The sequence below is a fragment of the Neoarius graeffei genome, chromosome 21 (assembly GCF_027579695.1).
Source record: "Neoarius graeffei isolate fNeoGra1 chromosome 21, fNeoGra1.pri, whole genome shotgun sequence".
NCBI lineage: Eukaryota > Metazoa > Chordata > Actinopteri > Siluriformes > Ariidae > Neoarius > Neoarius graeffei.
Window position 1 is genome coordinate 36,399,650 of NC_083589.1, and position 20,738 is coordinate 36,420,387.

Sequence of the window (20,738 nt, forward strand, 5' to 3'; positions counted from 1 at the left end):
TCCCACTTCCGAGTCTGTGGCGTTATGATTCCAACCGCGATTTCATTCTCCTCTCATATGAAGTGCTGCGCAACCACAGCCAGCTCCTCAGATTATACACTGTCTATTTCTCGCTTTAAATTGAACAATCTGTGCGATACACAGTCCTTTTTAATACTAAATACTTTTTTAATACTTTTTAAAAAACTTTTTTAATACTTTTTTTAAATACTTTTTAATACTTAGGACTAATACTCTTGACTTTTTAACGGTAAATGTACCTCTTTTTAAAGCAGCACTTACTTCTGAAGCACTGTGAGCTTCACTAGAGGAGCTCTGCTCTTCTGCCATGATTGGAGATCTCAAACACGGAAGAGCGGAAAGGAATCGGAAACGTACGCGAGATTAGACCACATCCGCAAATTTAGGCATCTTAAAATGTTTTTATTAATGCCAAATAAAATATCCAGCACAAATTATATATGATAGACATAAATTAATAATTTATAAATTTTATTTTAAACACGTTTTTAGTTAGCGGGACTGCAGCTTATCACCTCTCCCACCCGCCCCCGCATTGTGCACTCCCCCTCCCGCCCGCGCCCGCAATGAGCTTTCAAAATTTGTCCCACGCCGCACTGCTTTGCGTCGGGTCCCGCGGGACTCCCGCGGGAGTGCAGGGCTCTAGTTCAGACTTACCGTCTCGGGTGATTGGACCACAAGCGAATACGAGAGACGTGTATCATTTCATCAGTAGCCGGGTTGCCAAATCTGCATAAAGCAACCCGATGTCATTGCAAAGCCAGATCTGAAAGTACTAACCGATAACAAACGAAACTCCTTTCAAACGCAGTTAAGTATTTTTCTTTACTTGTTGGATTTCCTTATCAACTTGTCAGGCACTCAGATTGCTCGATAAAAGCAAGACTAAGACACGTGTACAGGTTTTTTTTGAACAGTTAATATGGCTAAAGTAAACCAAGACCTATGGATATGTTAAGAATCCTGAAATTCTCCAGGACAATCTTCTTACAAGTTTCTTTTCCGTATTCTCCAGACACTAGGCTCTTCTATAGCAAGTAGGTTAATAAGGCATCTCTTATGAGTATTTGATAGTGTGTGGCCTCTTCTTTTAGCTCTCTCCAGCCTCTTCACTTCCTTATCAGGGACCGTTACCATCTAATCATCTCCTCCTGCTGATTGTAATTGCACCCTGTGCTTTGAAGGTCACAGTTCAGTTCCAGGTAGTCTGTGGTCATTATAGCAACGATGACAGCCTGGACCCTGAATGTCTACCTCTCGCTCCGGTTCTCACATTAGAGTGAAATGGATCCATGTAATTTCCTCATAGAAAGGGATTACCGTGAAGAAAGCAGGGGTCATTACCAGCGCAGCGACGGCCATCCTGTCCCCTTCTCCAGCACATACCTGGCCTTGTCCAGATCTTGTCAGGATAATGGTTGACACACAACCCTGTGAGGCTGAAAGTCCATCTCGGAAGCTGGAAGCACCGGAGCCAATGAGGATAGCTCAGTTAGGAAAGCTGAAGCAAAGTCAGCTTTGATTTTGAGTCAGGGAAGCAGTTTACAGTGGAGCTTGGATAATATTTACCCTTGCTGACATGTAGGTTGAATTGTCATGTCACGCAATAAAGATGAGAGGCTTTATTCATTTATTTATTTATTTATTTATGAATCAATCAACATGCTATGCATCAACGTTCACCATTTCTAGGCTAAAATACATCATAATTGGTGCATTCCAATGGGAAGAGTCTTATGGACAACATTTTTTAGTCAAATTAGCAGATATCATCGGATGCATTCTTCTTGGTCCAGGCAAGCCCATAAATCTGTTCACCAAACCAGAGTTCCAACAGCAACTTTATTATTAGATTAGATTAGATTAGATAAAACTTTATTGATCCCTTTGGGAGGGTTCCCTCAGGGAAATTAAGCTTCCAGCAGCATCATTACAAATAAACAGAGAAAAGAAATATAGAAAAACTTCTAGATAAATTAAAATAAATGATTTACATATACACGTACACTTGTGAAATTCCTCTCTGCATTTAACCCATGTGAAGCAGTGAACACACACACGAGATGAGCACACACACATATACCCAGAGCAGTCGGCAGCCATGCTACAGCGCCCGGGGAGCAGCTGGGGGGTAGGTGCCTTGCTCAGGGGCACCTCAGCTTAAGGTTGCCCCCATGTTGACTTAAAGGAGAGCTGAAGGCAATTTTTTTATTATCAAAATTCTATTTATCTCCTTTTATTAAATATAGAAATGCATTTTTGATAGCTATTTTGTCACTGCTATAGACCCTTTTCAGTCACGTGACCTTCGTAAACGCGACCACCATTTTGGACATGTAGCGGACTTCGGCTCGAATTGGTTTGAATGCGAGGAAGGCGACAAACGGAGACCATACAAGAAAAAGGAGCGAGATGCAGAAAACACCTTCGCTATCCAGCAACGTAGGGCATTTACAGGGCGAGCAGAGGGAGAAATAACAGTAACGACACATTAGCAACGCCGTACAGAAATAACGGTTTATGGCACAGACCCTTTCGGTTCTCGCTCATCTAGCTGCTACAATGACTGCTTAGACTGCAACAATAATACCTAACACACATTTAAGTATCCGTCGTAAAGACGTGAAACTCGTCGAGTGACGAGTGTGTTCATTGATAAGCTAACACAATCTAAAAGTAGACATACCATCACACTGCCCTGGCGCTGTGTACAGTTTACCTTCTATGGTTTGTGCACTCACTATTTGCCATTACTTTCTCCAACCGTTGTTACAGATTACAGGGAACGGCCTGGATTTAAGAGACAAATACATGTTCCTCTTATTTTGAACACTTATTTGTAGGCAGTGCTTAATTTGTAAAGTGGGAGGTCCCGGAGCGCAGAGGATGAGCGGCTCCGGTGCGGAAAAAAAGAGGGGGGGAGGGGGTGCGGCGCTGCGCTTCTGGGCATGTTTTGTAATAACACTGCAAATTAAGTTAATCTGCAGATATTTTGTGGATGTCGTTTCATGAGAGAAATCACCAACAAGACAGATATCAAAATCAGACATTAACACTAAATAAACTTGCATTTTTTTATTTAATTATTATTATTATTATTTTTTTGTTACATAGTCAAAAGAGGTGTCGGATCACCGGATCCAGTGTAAATAGCTGCCGGAGCCAACGCCCGAGGTTCCGGAGCGCGCTCCGGCTTGCTCCCCCTCAAATTAAGCGCTGTTTGTAGGACACTGCCTCTGATCTGTCCTACAGTCTACCAACAGCAAAGGAACACAACGCTAGCTAATGTCGTTAGCTAATAGCTACTACAGAAGAACAAAGAGGTTACAATGGGTTATTTTAGCCTATTTGGTTACACACTCGCCGCCACAGAATGTTAACAGCAATGTAATGCCTTTTCTGGCTAATTTTATTCGTCTTACCTCCAACAAAGTGGTCACTACACAAGCGCTGGTATGCCGCTATCCATCTTCTCCATCGGTCAGCATCTACCGGGATCTGATAAAATGATAACCCTTGCCTTGTTTGTTGATGGTTACTACATCCAGGTGCACAACAATATAGTGGCATGATGGAAGTCTTGCTGAAAATAAACACTTTCTTTGCTGCCGTTCCTCAATGCTGGCTGTGGTAAACTACTGGTAGTACACGTCCAAAATGGCGGCCGCATTTGTCGTGACGTCACGTGAAAAGGGTCCATAGCAAGTTATGAGTGTTTGAAATATGCTCTGTAATACATCAGTCCATATGTCAAAGCAATGGCCGTAAATGAGATTCGCTGAGACCTGTGCGAGACATCGTAGGACGGAAGTAAAACGTACAGCGGAAATCAAAGTGACCAACATCTGCCAACGTTGTCAAAAGACGTGCGCGCCCTCTTTCGAATGCTGATGTAAAGTTTGAAAAAAGTAGGCAGTAATCGTCATTTAAACTCGTTTTTATGCAATATTTCCTTTGGAAAACAGTTTTCAAAATGGCAGCACTGACACCTGGCTGACACTTGACGTTTCGAAGTCTCGCATAAGTCTCATGAAGATTGCGCGGATAAGCGACGCCTGCCGTGGACCAAACGAACTAAATTCAACATGGCTAAACACCAAATAGGCCGATAAGTATAATATTTAATTGCAATTAGTTGCCAATACGAGTCACGATATAAGGTTACTAAAACCGAAAACGTAATTGAATAACACGTTAATTAAGAAATAAAGCAAGTTTAAAAATGACTTAACCGCATGTCTTTGGACTGTGGGGGAAACCGGAGCACCCGGAGGAAACCCACGCAGACACGGGCAGAACATGCAAACGCCACACAGAAAGGCCCCCGTCGGCTGCTGGGCGCGAACCCAGAACCTTCTTGCTCTGAGGTGACAGCGCTAACCACGATACCACCGTGCCACCCGTAAAAGAAATGCTTTAACAAACCGGAACAAATCTCTCCAGTCCATGAGTGAATTGATTTGTATTGTAGCTCCAGTCATTTGTGTTCATATTTATAGTTCATTAATTACCAGAAGTCATTGCATGGTTAAAAACCAAAAACCGCACTAGCTAACATAACATGACCTCACAGTTTGTGGCTAAGTTATGAAGCTAGACGCTATCTTGCTTAGCGCTAAGGCTAACCTGCTAGTAATTCATCTATTTATTTTATGCTGTTATTTACTGAACAGTAGTGTAGTTGCAGCTAGATTGTGATCCGTACGTTGCAGTGGGATTGTATTATGAATGAGAAAAATTTAAGCAGTGTGTGTCTTAGGGAAGACAAGCTGGCAAAGCAGTAAGTGGTCATGTTCAAAGCTAACTAAAAGGTATGACGCTGAAGGGTGTCCTGAATGCAGCAGCCTTTAGAACTGAACACAGCACCTAGCGGTGTTGTGTAATCAACTCTGAGCATCAGCGAGTCTGAGTGTTTTTGCTCTGACGTTAGCAGTTCCTTGCTGCCAGTCTGTCTGTCTCTGTGATTAACTGCTTCTGCTCTCACCCAGGCGAGCATTGTGAGGTAGATGCCCGCTCGGGCCGCTGCGTCCCAGGCGTATGCAAGAATGGAGGGAAGTGTGTGGACCTTCTGGTGGGCGGGTTCATCTGCCAGTGTCCATCAGGCGAGTATGAGAAACCCTACTGTGAGATGACCACGCGCAGTTTCCCAGGACAGTCCTTTATCACCTTCCGGGGCCTGAGGCAGAGGTTCCACTTCACTGTTTCTTTCATGTAAGTGCTTCAAAAGTTTTGCCCCTCCTTAAGGTAACTATGCAGGCCCTGCCCATGTTTTCAGACTGTTTGCATGGTGACATGCCTGCTTCTTGCCTTTCAGACTGTGAAATTATAATTTATGGACGAGCAAGGTTGCACAAACGGGGGGGAAAAACAACAAACGGCAGCTTTTGTCTGTTTCTAGAACATGTAGAGACTTATGCTTTGTCATCACTCAAGCAGTATATTGCAACCTGTATTTGGTGATGTGAATAGACTGTTGTGATTTTATTAAAATAACGAGATCAAAGTGGTGGACGGTATTATTTTGAATTATTCCCTCATTGTGCATTCAGAGGAGTGGTGAAAATGGCTGTAGGTGTGAATGTAGCACTACCTTTAGTAAAATTTCGTGCTAACATGGCTACTACATTGAGATACTGTGTGAAAATAAGAGAGCTGTTAAACACTTGATTTATTTCCAGTGACGGATGTAACCATTTACGAGCATATCATCTGACAAGACATATTATGAATGTACTGGCAACCGTAAACGACTATTCAAAGTCTGAGATGCAAATAAACTCCTGGCCATCATTCTGGCAAGAAAATGTAGACTTCTTATATTCAGTTAATTTGAGCAGCTAAAGAGAAAACATGGTGCAGTTCGAAAGTCGTAATAATAAAAAAACAAGTGTTGGTGAAAATGGCTGTGTGTGAATATAGCACTACCTTGAGTGCTAACCTTAAAGGAGATACGCAGAACCATGGCCTCACTTTCGTTTCTAAACGCCTTGAGACCTCAAGAATGGCACAGGAATAGTTTTAAGCGTTAACAATAAATCTAATATAGTAATGTTTACAATTAAAGTGATTCATATAGGTAGCGGTCCGAGTGAATGATCTTGACGTCCGTAACGTCACAGCAGGAAGTCTATCGGTCTCATCGCCATTTCCGCTATACTAAAACTCAGAGCTGACTGCAACTCCGATCCTCCATTTTGAGCTAATTTATCGCCATGCCACGTAGATGTGTTGCTGGCGGGTGCAGCAACATGACAGAAGGTGGATTTACGTTGCATTCATGGCCCAAGAATGTTCAGACTGCAAAGATTTGGACGCGTTTTGCGAGAAGTTCACGGGCACATTGGGCGCCTACGAAGTGGTCTCTCCTCTGCTCTGCACATTTTACTGAAGACTCGGACGAAACCTCTGATCTGTTGAGGAGCGTTGGCTATAAGCCCGTATTGAAATAGGGTGCAGTCCCAACAATTAAAGAAAACTACAAGAAAAGAAAAGTATTTATTTATTTATTTATTTATTTATTTATTTTTAAAAGGAAAGTGAGTTCAGTTGGATCAGTTCTCCTGGAGCGTGAGCCAAGGGTTGTTGGTAAAACCCGGGATGGAACAGGACTGGACATATCACTCGGGCAGTGACCTCCCCGCGGTTGTTGCTAAAACCAGCGACATCCCATTCTATCCCGGGTTTTAGTAATTGCCTGAGCCGAGCAGTAATGGCGGAGTAGTCAGTATGGAGAATGAGTGGAGCGGCCGTCTGATTTTCTCTGCTGGATATCGCTGCCATCTCTCCCTTACGTGGAAGAAGCGAATGAACGGAGAACTGAACAAACAACTGAAAGTCAGATTGTTTCAAAACAATCGGCCACAAGATCGGCCTTCGAGAAGCGAGAACGCAGACGGGTAAGCTCCGACTCTCATTTGGATTAAAAAAAACCCACCACGTTGTTTACCTGCATTTAGATTAATCCTTGTAACTTGTATTGTGTGTTTAAGTTACCGGTATAAGATTATTTAATTTGCTTCAGAATGTGATTGTCTCAGTTCATCTGATTATTTAATTAGCCTTTTACGCTTTATCAGTGAAAATGCATGCATGTACATGTATGTTGCATAAGTTATAACACCCATCCTGTTTTAATGAGAGTCAACCCACAATCAATGAAGTCAAATCAGTCTTAGTTGAGCGAGTCGGTAACGGGATTTCTTACTTTCAACGTAAATTTTTATTTATATGACTTTGGTCTATAGCTGTAAAAGGCCTCGGCCTTAAAACCGGTTACCGCTGTGACGTCACGCACTCAGGGCTGGCTGGCTCAGCGGGGCAGCTCGAATGCCAACTTTGCGGTCGATTTTAACTCTCAAAAATATATATATATATTTTTTATTCCCGTTTATGCAGCATACAAGAGTCAAGGATGGAGATACTATCCACTCAGAAATTTATTTAAAAATAAAGGTTCTGCATATCTCCTTTAAGTTTTTTTTTTTTCCATTTTTAACAAATATTTGTCATAGCTTGTAGCTGTTGATGAGGCTCTTAACGCAGACTGACATAATGCGATTAATTTGTCTATGTTAAAGTTCCTCAAGTCAGAGGTAACGTGTTGAATGTAATAAACATCGAGGAAGGGTCATTAGTGAAATATGTGGGCTCTTATGCACTGTATAATAACAGGATGGGGTCCGTGTTGAGAGAGCATTATCAGTGTTTTGCTTGGTTGGCTGGGTCTTCCTGCAGTGCACCTCTTTTCCCAGCTGCTCCCTGACTCGTCTGCCCTCTCCACACCCATGGCAGAGAAGCCACTTCCTGTCTCTCAAGATCACTGCTCTTACACTCACTTCATTTCTCCAAATTGCTTCTCTTCTGCTTTGTTGCTCTTTATCACTCTGAATTCAACGTGATTTTACAGTTCCTCTTTCATTGTTTTTGGGAACGTTATATTGGCCCACATGAGTTTTCTTTACGAGTCTAGTCACGCGTTCTGATATTTTCCTCACATATTAATGGGAAGCTAGACGAGAAACACAGAGGCTGATGTTTTCGTCCTCTGTTTGAATGTTCCAGGTTTGCTACACGAGAGAGAAATGCCCTGCTTCTTTACAACGGCCGCTTTAACGAGAAGCACGACTTCATCGCTGTGGAGATCATCGAGGAGCAGATCCAGCTCACCTTCTCAGCAGGTGGCTTTCTTATAGGACACCGAGTAGGACAGTTTCAGCTTCCACATCATATCACTGACCTACTCGCTGCCACATGAGTGTAATGTGTGGTTAATGTCTAAACTCTCAGGGTTCTGTTAGCAGTGTAATGCAAAATCAAGGTGTGTCTGTAACAACAGTGTCTCTCTGTGCGTCTCTGTTAATGAGAGAGCAGGTTGGGGAAGTAAAGCCTGGTTCGTGCTCTGGAAAGAACGTATTTTACTTTCTATAAAACGACCAGTAGAAAATGAAATGTTGCTAAATATTCCATTATATCCTGTGAGACCAGGCGTTCTGTGCTTTTTCTTCAATATGAAGACACTCCAGAAAGCGCTCGTTCTTGTCTGTGGTCTCCCACCGAAATCACGCAAAACACAGACGATGTTTAAAAGAACTTTTCAGAGAACTTGTAATTTCAGGGCTTTTAGGTGAGTTACAGTGGTGCTTTAAAGTTTGTGAACCCTTTAGAATTTTCTCTATTTCTGCATAAATATGACCTAAAACATCACCAGATTTTCACACAAGTCCTAAAAGTAGATAAAGAGAACCCAGTTAAACAATTGAGACAAAGATATTATACTTGGTCATTTATTTATTGAGGAAAATGATCCAATATTACATATCTGTGAGTGGCAAAAGTATGTGAACCTCTAGGATTAGCAGTTAATTTGAAGGTGAAATTAGAGTCAGGTGTTTTCAATCAATGGGATGACAATCAGGTGTGAGTGGGCACCCTGTTTTATTTAAAGAACAGGGATCTATCAAAGTCTGAGCTTCACAACACATGTTTATGGAAGTGTATCATGGCACGAATAAAGGAGATTTCTGAGGACCTCAGAAAAAGCGTTGTTGATGCTCATCAGGCTGGAAAAGGTTACAAAACCATCTCTAAAGAGTTTGGACTCCACCAATCCACAGTCAGACAGATTGTGTACAAATGGAGGAAATTCAAAACCATTGTTACCCTCCCCAGGAGTGGTCAACCAACAAAGATCATTCCAAGAGCAAGGCGTGTAATAGTCGGCGAGGTCACAAAGGACCCCAGAGTAACTTCTAAGCGACTGAAGGCCTCTCTCACATTGGCTAATGTTAATGTTCATGAGTCCACCATCAGGAGAACACGGAACAACAATGGTGTGCATGGCAGGGTTGCAAGGAGAAAGCCACTGCTCTCCAAAAAGAACATTGCTGCTCATCTGCAGTTTGCTAAAGATCATGTGGACAAGCCAGAAGGCTATTGGAAAAATGTTTTGTGGACAGATGAGACCAAAATATAACTTTTTGGTTTAAATTAGAAGTGTTATATTTGGAGAAAGGAAAACACTGCATTCCAGCATAAGAACCTTATCCCATCTGTGAAACATGGTGGTGGTAGTATCATGGTTTGGGCCTGTTTTGCTGCATCTGGGCCAGGACGGCTTGCCATCATTGATGAAACAATGAATTCTGAATTATACCAGTGAATTCTAAGGGAAAATGTCAGGACATCTGTCCATGAACTGAATCTCAAGAGAAGGTGGGTCATGCAGCAAGACAACGACCCTAAGCACACAAGTCGTTCTACCAAAGAATGGTTAAAGAAGAATAAAGTGAATGTTTTGGAATGGCCAAGTCAAAGTCCTGACCTTAATCCAATGGAAATGTTGTGGAAGGACCTGAAGCGAGCAGTTCATGTGAGGAAACCCACCAACATCCCAGAGTTGAAGCTGTTCTGTACGGAGGAATGGGCTAAAATTCCTCCAAGCCGGTGTGCAGGACTGAACAACAGTTACCGGAAACGTTTAGTTGCAGTTATTGCTGCACAAGGGGGTCACACCAGATACTGAAAGCAAAGGTTCACATACTTTTGCCACTCACAGATATGTAATATTGGATCATTTTCCTCAATAAATAAATGGCCAAGTATAATATTTTTGTCTCATTTGTTTAACTGGGTTCTCTTTATCTACTTTTAGGACTTGTATGAAAATCTGATGAAGTTTTAGGTCATATTTATGCAGAAATATAGAAAATTCTAAAGGGTTCACAAACTTTCAAGCACCACTGTATGTAGGAAGTAGCACAGGTTTAGCCTGCAGACATGTTCTGGTCATGTGACCTTAATGACAAAGTGCAACTTGTGCGGTCATGTGCACTACAGTACAACAAGCACTTATAATAAAATTCAAAACAATCAGTCTGTGTTAAAACGATGTAAATATAGGTGTACACATGGAATTATTAGAGGGGTAACCAGGTGTACATCGTGAAGACATTCCCATCTCTGTTATTTATACCTCTTATGCCACGTGACTCGATCATGTTTACTACAGATGTCCTCCGGCAACATGACTTAACAGACATGTCCAGAAACTCAATCTTGTCTGAATGGATACACACATTTACACACAGGCACATGCACACATGTACAGTGGTGCTTGAAAGTTTGTGAACCCTTTAGAATTGTCTATATTTCTGCATAAATATGACCTAAAACATCATCAGATTTTCACACAAGTCCTAAAAGTAGATAAAGAGAACGCAGTTAAACAAATGAGACAAAAATATTATACTTGGTCATTTATTTATTGAGGAAAATGATCCAATATTACATATCTGTGAGTGGCAAAAGTACGTGAACCTTTGCTTTCAGTATCTGATGTGACCCCCTTGTGCAGCAATAACTGCAACTAAACGTTTGCGGTAACTGTTGATCAGTCCTGCACACCGGCTTGGAGGAATTTTAGCCCGTTCCTCCGTACAGAACAGCTTCAACTCTGGGATGTTGGTGGGTTTCCTCACATGAACTGCTCGCTTCAGGTCATTGGATTAAGGTCAGGACTTTGACTTGGCCATTCCAAAACATTCACTTTATTCTTCTTTAACCATTCTTTGGTAGAACGACTTGTGTGCTTCGGGTCGTTGTCTTGCTGCATGACCCACCTTCTCTTGAGATTCAGTTCATGGACAGATGTCCTGACATTTTCCTTTAGAATTCGCTGGTATAATTCAGAATTCATTGTTCCATCAATGATGGCAAGCCGTCCTGGCCCAGATGCAGCAAAACAGGCCCAAACCATGATACTACCACCACCATGTTTCACAGATGGGATAAGGTTCTTATGCTGGAATGCAGTGTTTTCCTTTCTCCAAACACAACGCTTCTCATATAAACCAAAAAGTTCTATTTTGGTCTCATCTGTCCAAAAAACATTTTCCCAATAGCCTTCTGGCTTGTCCACATAATCTTTAGCAAACTGCAGATGAGCAGCCACGTTCTTTTTAGAGAGCAGTGGCTTTCTCCTTGCAACCCTGCCATGCACACCATTGTTGTTCAGTGCTCTCCTGATGGTGGACTCATGAACATTAACATTAGCCAATGTGAGAGAGGCCTTCAGTTGCTTAGAAGTTACCCCGGGGTCCTTTGTGACCTCGCCAACTATTACACGCCTTGCTCTTGGAGTGATCTTTGTTGGTCGACCACCCCTGGGGAGGGTAACAATGGTCTTGAATTTCCTCCATTTATACCATGCTGTGGCTTCGCATTTCAAATGAGCTTCTTGTTCCACAGAATAATTAGTCTTCAAATTAAATTTGGCTTATGTAGTTTTTTTATTGTGCCAAAAGCACAAATCCCATGTGAGAAAAAATGAGGTACCTACTAGCAACTTAAAGTGTTTTTTTTTAACCATATGCTTATTTTACTCCAAATGACTTAAGACAAAAAAAAAAGCTTGAAGTGTGTTTAGAGGATCTTGTTGAGAAAGCTTGCAAACTAGGCCCCAGTGCCTGCTTACTGTTTACTGACTCTTTGTGAATGCCTGCCAAAAAGCTCCTGCCTTCAGTAAATATGCCCCTAAATCCAGTGTAAATCTCTGTTGGTGGTGTTCCATAGCCAAGTGAATGAAGTCTATTGATAGGAAAGAAATCCCTGTCACTTGTGAGCGTGATGGATAGCGTCTCGCTTTATATTCTTGCCACTACACGACTCCGGACTTCATCTTATCACAAACGGAAACAAAGACATATATATCATATGACATGCCAGAACATATTGAGAACAGTGTAATTTATTTAGAAAGATTTACAATTCCAGTTAACCACTCTGTTTGTACATAGTGTACACTAATTAAGCTTTGGTAAGATTCAGTTTACTATGTTTTGTTTGTTTGTTTATTATCCAACCCTTTCTGTGTCTCTCATTGAGTTCTGTCATTCATCTCGTTTTCCTTAGGAGAGTCTAAAACTACTGTGGCACCTTTTGTACCAGGTGGTGTTAGCGATGGCCAGTGGCACTCTGTACAACTCCACTACTACAACAAGGTAAGAAGCTGCTCTCTATCCCAATTCCTGCTCATGTTTAGCTCGTCATCCTCAGTTTGTTTCCGTCCGCTTATACACAGTGGACTATTTTTCCTCTCTGTGCTTTTCTTATCATACACCAGTGGGTCATGAGCAGGCACAAGGTGGTTGTATAGGTTTCAGCTGTATTAACTTCCAGTAGTCCACTTTAATTTGAAAGATATCTGCTATTGCTAGCATACAGTTTGTGTCGTCATCCATTGCTAGTTTCAGGGCAAACAGTGACACGTAGGCTTGTCGTCGCAGTGAAACATTAGTCGATTAAAAATACACTTATGGAGCACTTGCATGTGACGTCACAGCCGATCCAGATTGTGACAGACGCCATCTTGTCGGTCAAACGCCATATTTCCGCCTTCTACTTCTACCTTTTCTTCTGGAAAACCCTACTACAATTCTACTACAACGGCTGCGGCTACAAGCTCTCCCTACCTGTGCACGTTTTTTATGTTTTTTGTGTGTATTTTTGCGTGTTGTTCGTCTGTATCAGACTTCAATATCCACTACAACCGTATGAACTTACTGGACATTGATTTCCAGCAGAAAATGACGGTTTGTAGCGATTTCCATCGCATGCACAACATTCCGGACGAGATAGCGAGACCAGCGGGGTCTCCGTGGATTGTTATCGGAAGCAAAGCGAAGGAGGTGGCGCCGGGAGCGGAAGCAAAAGCGAGGCTGCAGAGCCAGCCTGTTGACTAAGCTCAGAAAACAGCTACTCAAATCTCCACTGCTAAGCCTCTACCTCTCCAACGCCAGATCCATGGTAAACAACACGGACAATTTGGAATTACAGCTGGAATTACCTTATTCTATTCTATAATCGGCTGGTCAGTGCTATACTAGATACTACTGATATAAATAGTGTTAGTACTCAATACTTAAGTGACTTACCCGTCCAATGAGGATTGTTATTTTCTTGTTTACAAGATGCCACATCTGAGTCGCTGACAAATCCTGAATTTCTGTAAAGATAACTGTGCAGAGATTTATAAGCACGCAGTGCTTCACCACTGAACAGCGAGGGAAAGTTAATGAGGTAATTATACACATCTGGGTATTCCGCTGGCAGTTCAACATCCACTGACACGGTCGTGAAAACTACGTCCGGTAAGCCATAAGGGTCACTAATCTGTAGATCGTTTATTTTAGACATATATCTAGTTATCTGTTCATTAGAAAAATGAGCCGTGTAGTCCGTCGGTTGAAATTGATCCATTCTGTACACGAGTGCAGCAGTATTCAGCGGTGTTTTTGACTGACAAGATGGCGGCTGTGTACTTTCCGGTCACGTGACTGCAAGATCTCTATACACACAGCTGTTTGTCACAGCATGTCATCAAAATGAAAATCCTACATACTACATTCGCTCCTCTTGAACTTATCCACATTTTGTAGTGTTCCAACCTGAAACGAACTTAAGAGGGATGTTACGGTATGTCTACATAAAATAGTCCATGATAGTGAAGTGAGTGGAAAAGGTCAATATAGTTTATTTTAAAAATGTAAAAGTTGTGACTGTATTCTATGTATACACAGGGCTTTCCCCAAAACGCGGATACGCGGCGCTCCACCGCACTGTATGACGTCAGTGCCACGCTGTCACTTGCACACCAAAAATAAAAAATAATCGGTACCACAATTTGAACAATCCAGAGTACTTTCCGCACCTAAATATGTCCTATTCCCCTCTGAAAATGTGTAATAACTATAGAAATAGGAAGATGTTGTAATATATAGGTCTAGACTATCCTGGAACTCAACCCAGAAGTGAGAATAAAGGGTTTCGCTGTATGCACTGACTGCCATTCGCAACCAGGCATACCGTAAAACCACGTTCTAGGCGCTGGTCACTAGGCGTGATTTGACCTCGATTCTGTTTCTGGCATCCTGGAATTGGAAAATGAAGAGGCGTGCTAGGAAGTGTTTTCATTTCAAATCTAATTTTGCCCCTTGCATATTTGACAAGGTTAAAAAAACAGCAAATTTAATAATGTTGTTGTGCCTAAATCAGCCCTAGATGCCACCAGACTGCATCATTCGAAGTCTCTAATTTCAAAATTTTCCAGGGGAACATGCCCCCGGACCCCCCTAGCAGCCTTCGGGGCCCTCCGGGCCAGGCTCTGCATCAGTAACACCGCTCTGATATTTTTTTCTGGGGAAAGCCCTGATATAGGATTCTCTTTTATTGGTGTGAAATCCCTAAATTAGTTCTGCAGTAACCGGTTTCCACCATTAGTTGAATGTGCAAATAAAATGTCATATGATCTCAGTATAAATGCATTACATTTGTTCCTGGAAGTCTTCAGAACATTATGTTCTTGATGAGAATATATCTAAACAAACAGCATCATGAAGACCAATGAGCTATCAAAACAAGTCCAAGACAAAGCGCTGGAAATGTATAATCAGGCTTTGGTTACAAAAATGTGTATGTATATGGGATATCTCAAACTTTGAACATCCTGCAAAGCACCATGAAATCTTTTTTTAAAAATGGAAAAGCATGGCACAACCATGACTCTGCGTAGAGCAGGCCATCCACTAAGTGTCAGTGACTGGATAAGAAGAGCATTAGATGGAGGGCAGAGGAGAGGGCTACAGTGTGTTTTGTCTAGCAAGTAATTATCAGACGTAAGTATAAAGCCGCCTAAGCTTAAGCATTAGGAGCAAAAAAAGTACACGCTGCTCTGCTGTTAATTCAAAGCACCATGCTGTGAGTTGCCAAGCATGTGAACTGCAGAATATTTAAACTTAAAAACTGTTATTATTATTTGTAGTAGTACTAATAGAGGTAGTACTAGCAGAAGCAGCAGCAGTAGTGGTGGTAATAGTATTAGTAGTAGCAGCAGTAACAGTATCTCATCTCATTATCTCTAGCCGCTTTATCCTGTTCTACAGGGTCGCAGGCAAGCTGGAGCCTATCCCAGCTGACTACGGGCGAGAGGCGGGGTACACCCTGGACAAGTCGCCAGGTCATCACAGGGCTGACACATAGACACAGACAACCATTCACACTCACATTCACACCTACGGTCAATTTAGAGTCACCAGTTAACCTAACCTGCATGTCTTTGGACTGTGGGGGAAACCGGAGCACCCGGAGGAAACCCACGCGGACACGGGGAGAACATGCAAACTCCGCACAGAAAGGCCCTCGCCGGCCACGGGGATCGAACCCGGACCTTCTTACTGTGAGGCGACAGCGCTAACCACTACACCACCGTGCCGCCCAGTAACAGTATCAATACTATTAAATTATTCATTATAGGAATGTCACCATATTATAGTTGGCTTGAGTGAAGATTTGGACAGCAGTGTTTTGGGGCTGTAAGTGTAAATCTTGTGTTTATATAAGATTTATATTTAATAGTTATTCCATTAAATCAAATCGTACATGAGCTGACGAGACGCGTAGCACCTCGTCGGCTATAAGCCATGAACGATGAGATTGAATGGAATAACTGTTTTATTCTATCCACATTCACTAGATTTTGAGTGAAATTTTTATTTTTTGCAAATTCGATAAATAAAACTTTCTACAAAACGTCCGACAAAATCATTTCCGCTTAGAATGCGAACAAACCGGCAATATGACAGTAGCGATTTGTGAAAAATGCGATAATAATCCTTGAAAAATAAAAATAAAAAGATATGTTCTTACCATCAAATACTTTTATTCCATATTTTGTTGCTTTTTTGGGGGGGGGTTTGTTTTGGAGCAGAGTTTTTATTTCATCCTCGGTTGGTTCAGCAACACGCTCCACCATTTTGTTTTTCTCTACTCACCGTATATGAGCTGATATATCCTAGTAGTAGAGTAGCCAATCAGAGCACACGATTGCTCATATCCAGTGAACGTGGATAGAAGAATAATCTAATATACCATGCACTGAGAGGCTCCGGTTGAAATTATGGATTCTCTGAGGTGACTACGCCCCTCAGAAAATAGTACTATGCCAGTCACTGAAGAGAATCTATAATTCCCGGTGCCTCTTAATGCATGGTATATTAGATTTATATCCCTCATTGAAAAATTCCAAACTAAAAGTTAAGATTAAGAGTGAATCTCCGCATAAACTCACTGGAGGCAGCCATGTTTATTGTTTGCACGAAGGTCGCGCCGACGTAACGTACCATGCTATTGCCTGCCTCGCTAGGTGTGATCATGATGCATAGATCTACACACACAGAAATGCTCGCAGAGTCACAGCTGTGACTTGAGTTGGCCATATCGTTTGAAATTATGATCTCAGTTCATGATATATCCAGGATATACCATGACTGACTCGCACTATATCTATCTTTTTTTTTTTTTGATGTTATAAGATATATTGCTTAATCAATGGTGGAACTATTTTACATCACGTGAGCCATCCTTGGCCAATACCTGCACAGGACTTTTTTGATGAGGGAGATAAAAACAAATCTTATATGTCGGCATCACGGTGGTGCAGTGGTTAGCACTGTCGCCTCATAGTAAGAAGGTTCTGGGTTCGAACCTCATGGCCAACAGGGGCCTTTCTGTGTGGAGTTTGCATGTTCAACCTGTGTCTGCGTGGGTTTCCTCCCACCTCAAATACATGCAGAACTTGTACGTCGTGCTGGATAAGCGCATTTGCGAAATACCTCTAATGTAATGTAATGTTTGAATGGCTTTAAGTGGATGTGTAAAATCCGGCCATCCATTATATGTATACTGCTGATCCATCAGGGTCACGGGGGGGAGCTGGAGCCAATCCCGGCTGATTTCAGGCAAGCGGCGGGGTACACCTTGTGGGCAGGTCTTTGTGTAAAATAAAGATGAAAATATTCAGTTGAATTTAGTTCTGTACTTAATGATGGACAAATATGTGTCCAGAAAGCAAGGTCAGGTAAGAATGCCTGTTCTACCCGGCAACTTATCTGAGGGAAAGAGGGGATTTTAAAAATTATGTTCCTGGCTTGCATGTCACTCAGCTGCTACTTTTGGGGCTTTTCCACTACCAACGCGGCTGAGTTGGGCTGAGCCGTGCCGTGCTGAGTTGGGCTGAGTCGAGCTGAGTGGGGCTGTTGGAGTTGCATTTCGACTACAACCGCGCTGAACCGTGCTGGCTGGAAGTGGGTGGACACATTGGGTGGAGTTAGCGAAAGTGGGTGGACGTCACGTGATGTCGTTAGGCGGCGCAAACAGTGACATCAGTGATCTTTTAAGTGGTAGTCTCACGACCCGGATAGTAAACAATAAACATGGAGTCGTTAGTGTTGCTGGTCTTGGTGCTGTGGCTTGTTGTCACCAACAACGCCAACAGATACTGGCAAGAGCGTATAGATGAGGCGAGGCGCATAATTTGTCGTAATTCTTCTTCTTCCGGGTTTACGGTGTTTACAGATGGTGGTTCCCAGCGTGCTCGCGGGGCATGTGTGGGCATGTGAGGACACTCCTCCTCACCAGTCAGTGCACAGGGGAGTGTCTCCTCACGCCCCTAGCCCCACTCGGCTCAGTTTGGCTCACTTCAGCCCCACTCCAAAACCGTGCGAATTTTGGGTGCTGAGTAGGGCTGAAGTGAGCTCAGCCGTGCTGCTCTGAGGTAGTCGAAACGCGAGCCGTGTTGGGCTGAAGTGAGCTGAAGTGAAGCCCAATCAAATCCGAATGCTGGAGTGCAAACAGGAGACGATGTTGCTTGTGCAGAGGTTGAGAAAAGTCTTGTACATTTCTGTTACAAAAGCCGCAGGTGTCCTTTACTCCCCTTTGAGTCCTGCGTTGTCTGAGCCTCGGATATCGGACACTGAACTCATCATCGCTTCACAGGCCTGAACTGGCATTCACAAAGCACAAGCCCTGGTTGTGAATGTTTTTTTTTTTCCCTTTTTATTCTCCTGTATAAAAATGTACAGAATGCATTCTGCTATCAAGTGCCCAACTTTCATAAGGTTGTTTATAAATGCAGGGTCGGGTTTGTGTTTCTTGCACAGTGTTCTGCTTTCGGAGAACGAGAACATAAATTAGGGGGCGATTCTAAGAGTTGGAGACAATGAGGTGTTCTCATGTTCCAGTCCCTGGCAAAGGTGCATGTTCACATACTGCTGAGAAGCTGAAGTACGCTTTCGTGTTCTGACTTTAATTGGCAGGGGTGTAGTTTGAACCGGTTCAACAGCCATAGCACTGTGTGTTTACTGGTGCCTAACCTCTTAGATCATTGAAAAGGATCAACGTGATGGATTGTTCATTTTAAGATGAACTATGTGCATGCTTATTATCCATGGCTGTGTGAAAGCTTCACTGTGAAACAGCACTCTCACACCGGTTGCTGTGAGCTTGTGATTGTGACTGTCCTTCTGCTGCCATTGGGTCTGGGGAGACCTTCCCATGGAAACCAGTGAGCTTGATTTTCATGCTGCGTGTCTCGGCAGAATTGTTAACATTGGTCATGTGCTTTTGTTGTTGTTGTTTTTTATTTGTAATGATGAAAAACAGTTTATACCAGGGTGTGAGTCAGGTTATTAGAAACATTTCAGAAAGCTGGTTTATAGTGTGCATAGTTACAGTCACATTTGAATAACATGATGTCTATATACAGTATGTATTATTAATCCATGTTTAAAAACTGAAACCACCTTTTTAAAAAAGCACAGAGTTAAACTAATAACTTGACTCCTTCATTATAACTTCCTACAGCTCAACTATGTGTATCGGACACGTCCTGGAACATGTTCACAGCGGTCACGACTCGCCCCGATTTATACGTGGCTGCTTAATATGTGACTGCTGCTGCTGAGAGAGGTCAGAGGAGACTGGTTCGAGCTAACAGCAAGGCTATTGTAACCTGAATGACCATGCTTTACAGCAATAATAATAATCAGTTAAATTTATATAGCGTCTTTCTCATACCCGAGGTCACTTTACAATTATGGGGGGGAAGTCCACCAAAAGAAGGTCAGGATGTCATTCCAATGGTGTAGCAGCCATAGTCCTACCAAAAGGCGCACAAAGATAAGTCCCATGCTGCCTGCACAGCAGCTGTGACGCCGCCGGGCAGCATCGCTCGGAACACCGCGCCATGGATCCACAAAGCGAGCAGAGAAGCACCGCCACGCAGAGCGCTGGTATTGTCCAAACCACCTGCACAGCCGCTGCGACGCCACATCACTCGGAACACCCCACCAAGCACAAAAGCACCGTCGCACAGAGCGCTGGACAACCCCAATGTTAAAAGAGCAACGAACTCACTGCAGTCCATAGCAAGGAGCACAGGCATCACCCATGGCGAACCAAGGCCTGGAGGGAACCAACGCCCAAAACTGGCGGACAAAACACGTAAACAAAAAAACAAACCTTCAACTACACAAACACAAAAAAGAAAAACAAAAGGGAAAATAAAATCAGCTCCGGTGAGAAGCGGCAGCCAGAATATGCACAGCGTGCTCTCAACCGGAAACGGAAACCCAACCCAATAGTGAGAGAAAAGCATCTCTGAATGTGCAACATGACGAACGTGGACAGTTGAAGATTGGGAAAAGGTCGGATCTTTTTCCAGTTTCCAGCTGAACAGTTTGAGTCTGTGGTGATTATAACCCCTGTTCTTGGCTGACACCCATGGTGGTCTTCTGCTGTTGTAACACAACTTCCTCAGAGTCTGACGTGGTGTGCATTTTGAGATGCTGTTCTGCTCACCATGGTTGTAAAGAGTGATTATTGGTGTTACCATTGAATTCCTGCCAGTTCTGGCCATTCTTTTCTGACCTCTCTCATCAAAAGGTGCTTTTTATTTTATATATATATATATATATATATATATATATATATATATATATATATATCTGTCTCAGAAACTGGGTACTGTGGGGGTACCCCACTAAATATACTCAGTCAATAAACTATACGGTTTTGAATGGTGATGTTGGTTTTAATTTGAAATAAAATGATGAAAGAAATAATACAGATAAAACTAAATCTGTGATGTGAATGCTCTATTCAGAATTTGGCAAAAATTCTGCAAATTTGTGGAAAAATGGCGGCTTGATCTGGGACATGATAAACGGTTGACTACATCGTGTTCCCTTAAAAAGGTTGTAGTCCACTGAAAAGTCTACAGTTATCACTAATTGTATTTTAAGTTGTAACTTTATACACCAAAGGATTGGTGCACTCACAGAATAATCATAACCGTAATAAAACATCATGCAAAATATTTCATCACC

At 42.5% G+C, this 20,738-nt stretch overlaps 1 protein-coding gene across 5 annotated transcripts in view; it reads left to right on the plus strand.

The window, feature by feature from the left end:
- The window catches only part of celsr1a (cadherin EGF LAG seven-pass G-type receptor 1a), a 221,762-nt gene that overhangs the window by 83,474 nt on the left and 117,550 nt on the right, over positions 1-20,738 (plus strand). For all 5 annotated transcript variants that reach the window (XM_060903047.1, XM_060903048.1, XM_060903049.1 and 2 more), the window contains exons 3-5: positions 5,010-5,232; positions 8,083-8,198; positions 12,430-12,518. In XM_060903047.1, coding sequence (XP_060759030.1) covers positions 5,010-5,232; positions 8,083-8,198; positions 12,430-12,518 — 428 coding nt within the window. The remainder of the gene's footprint in view (positions 1-5,009; positions 5,233-8,082; positions 8,199-12,429; positions 12,519-20,738) is intronic.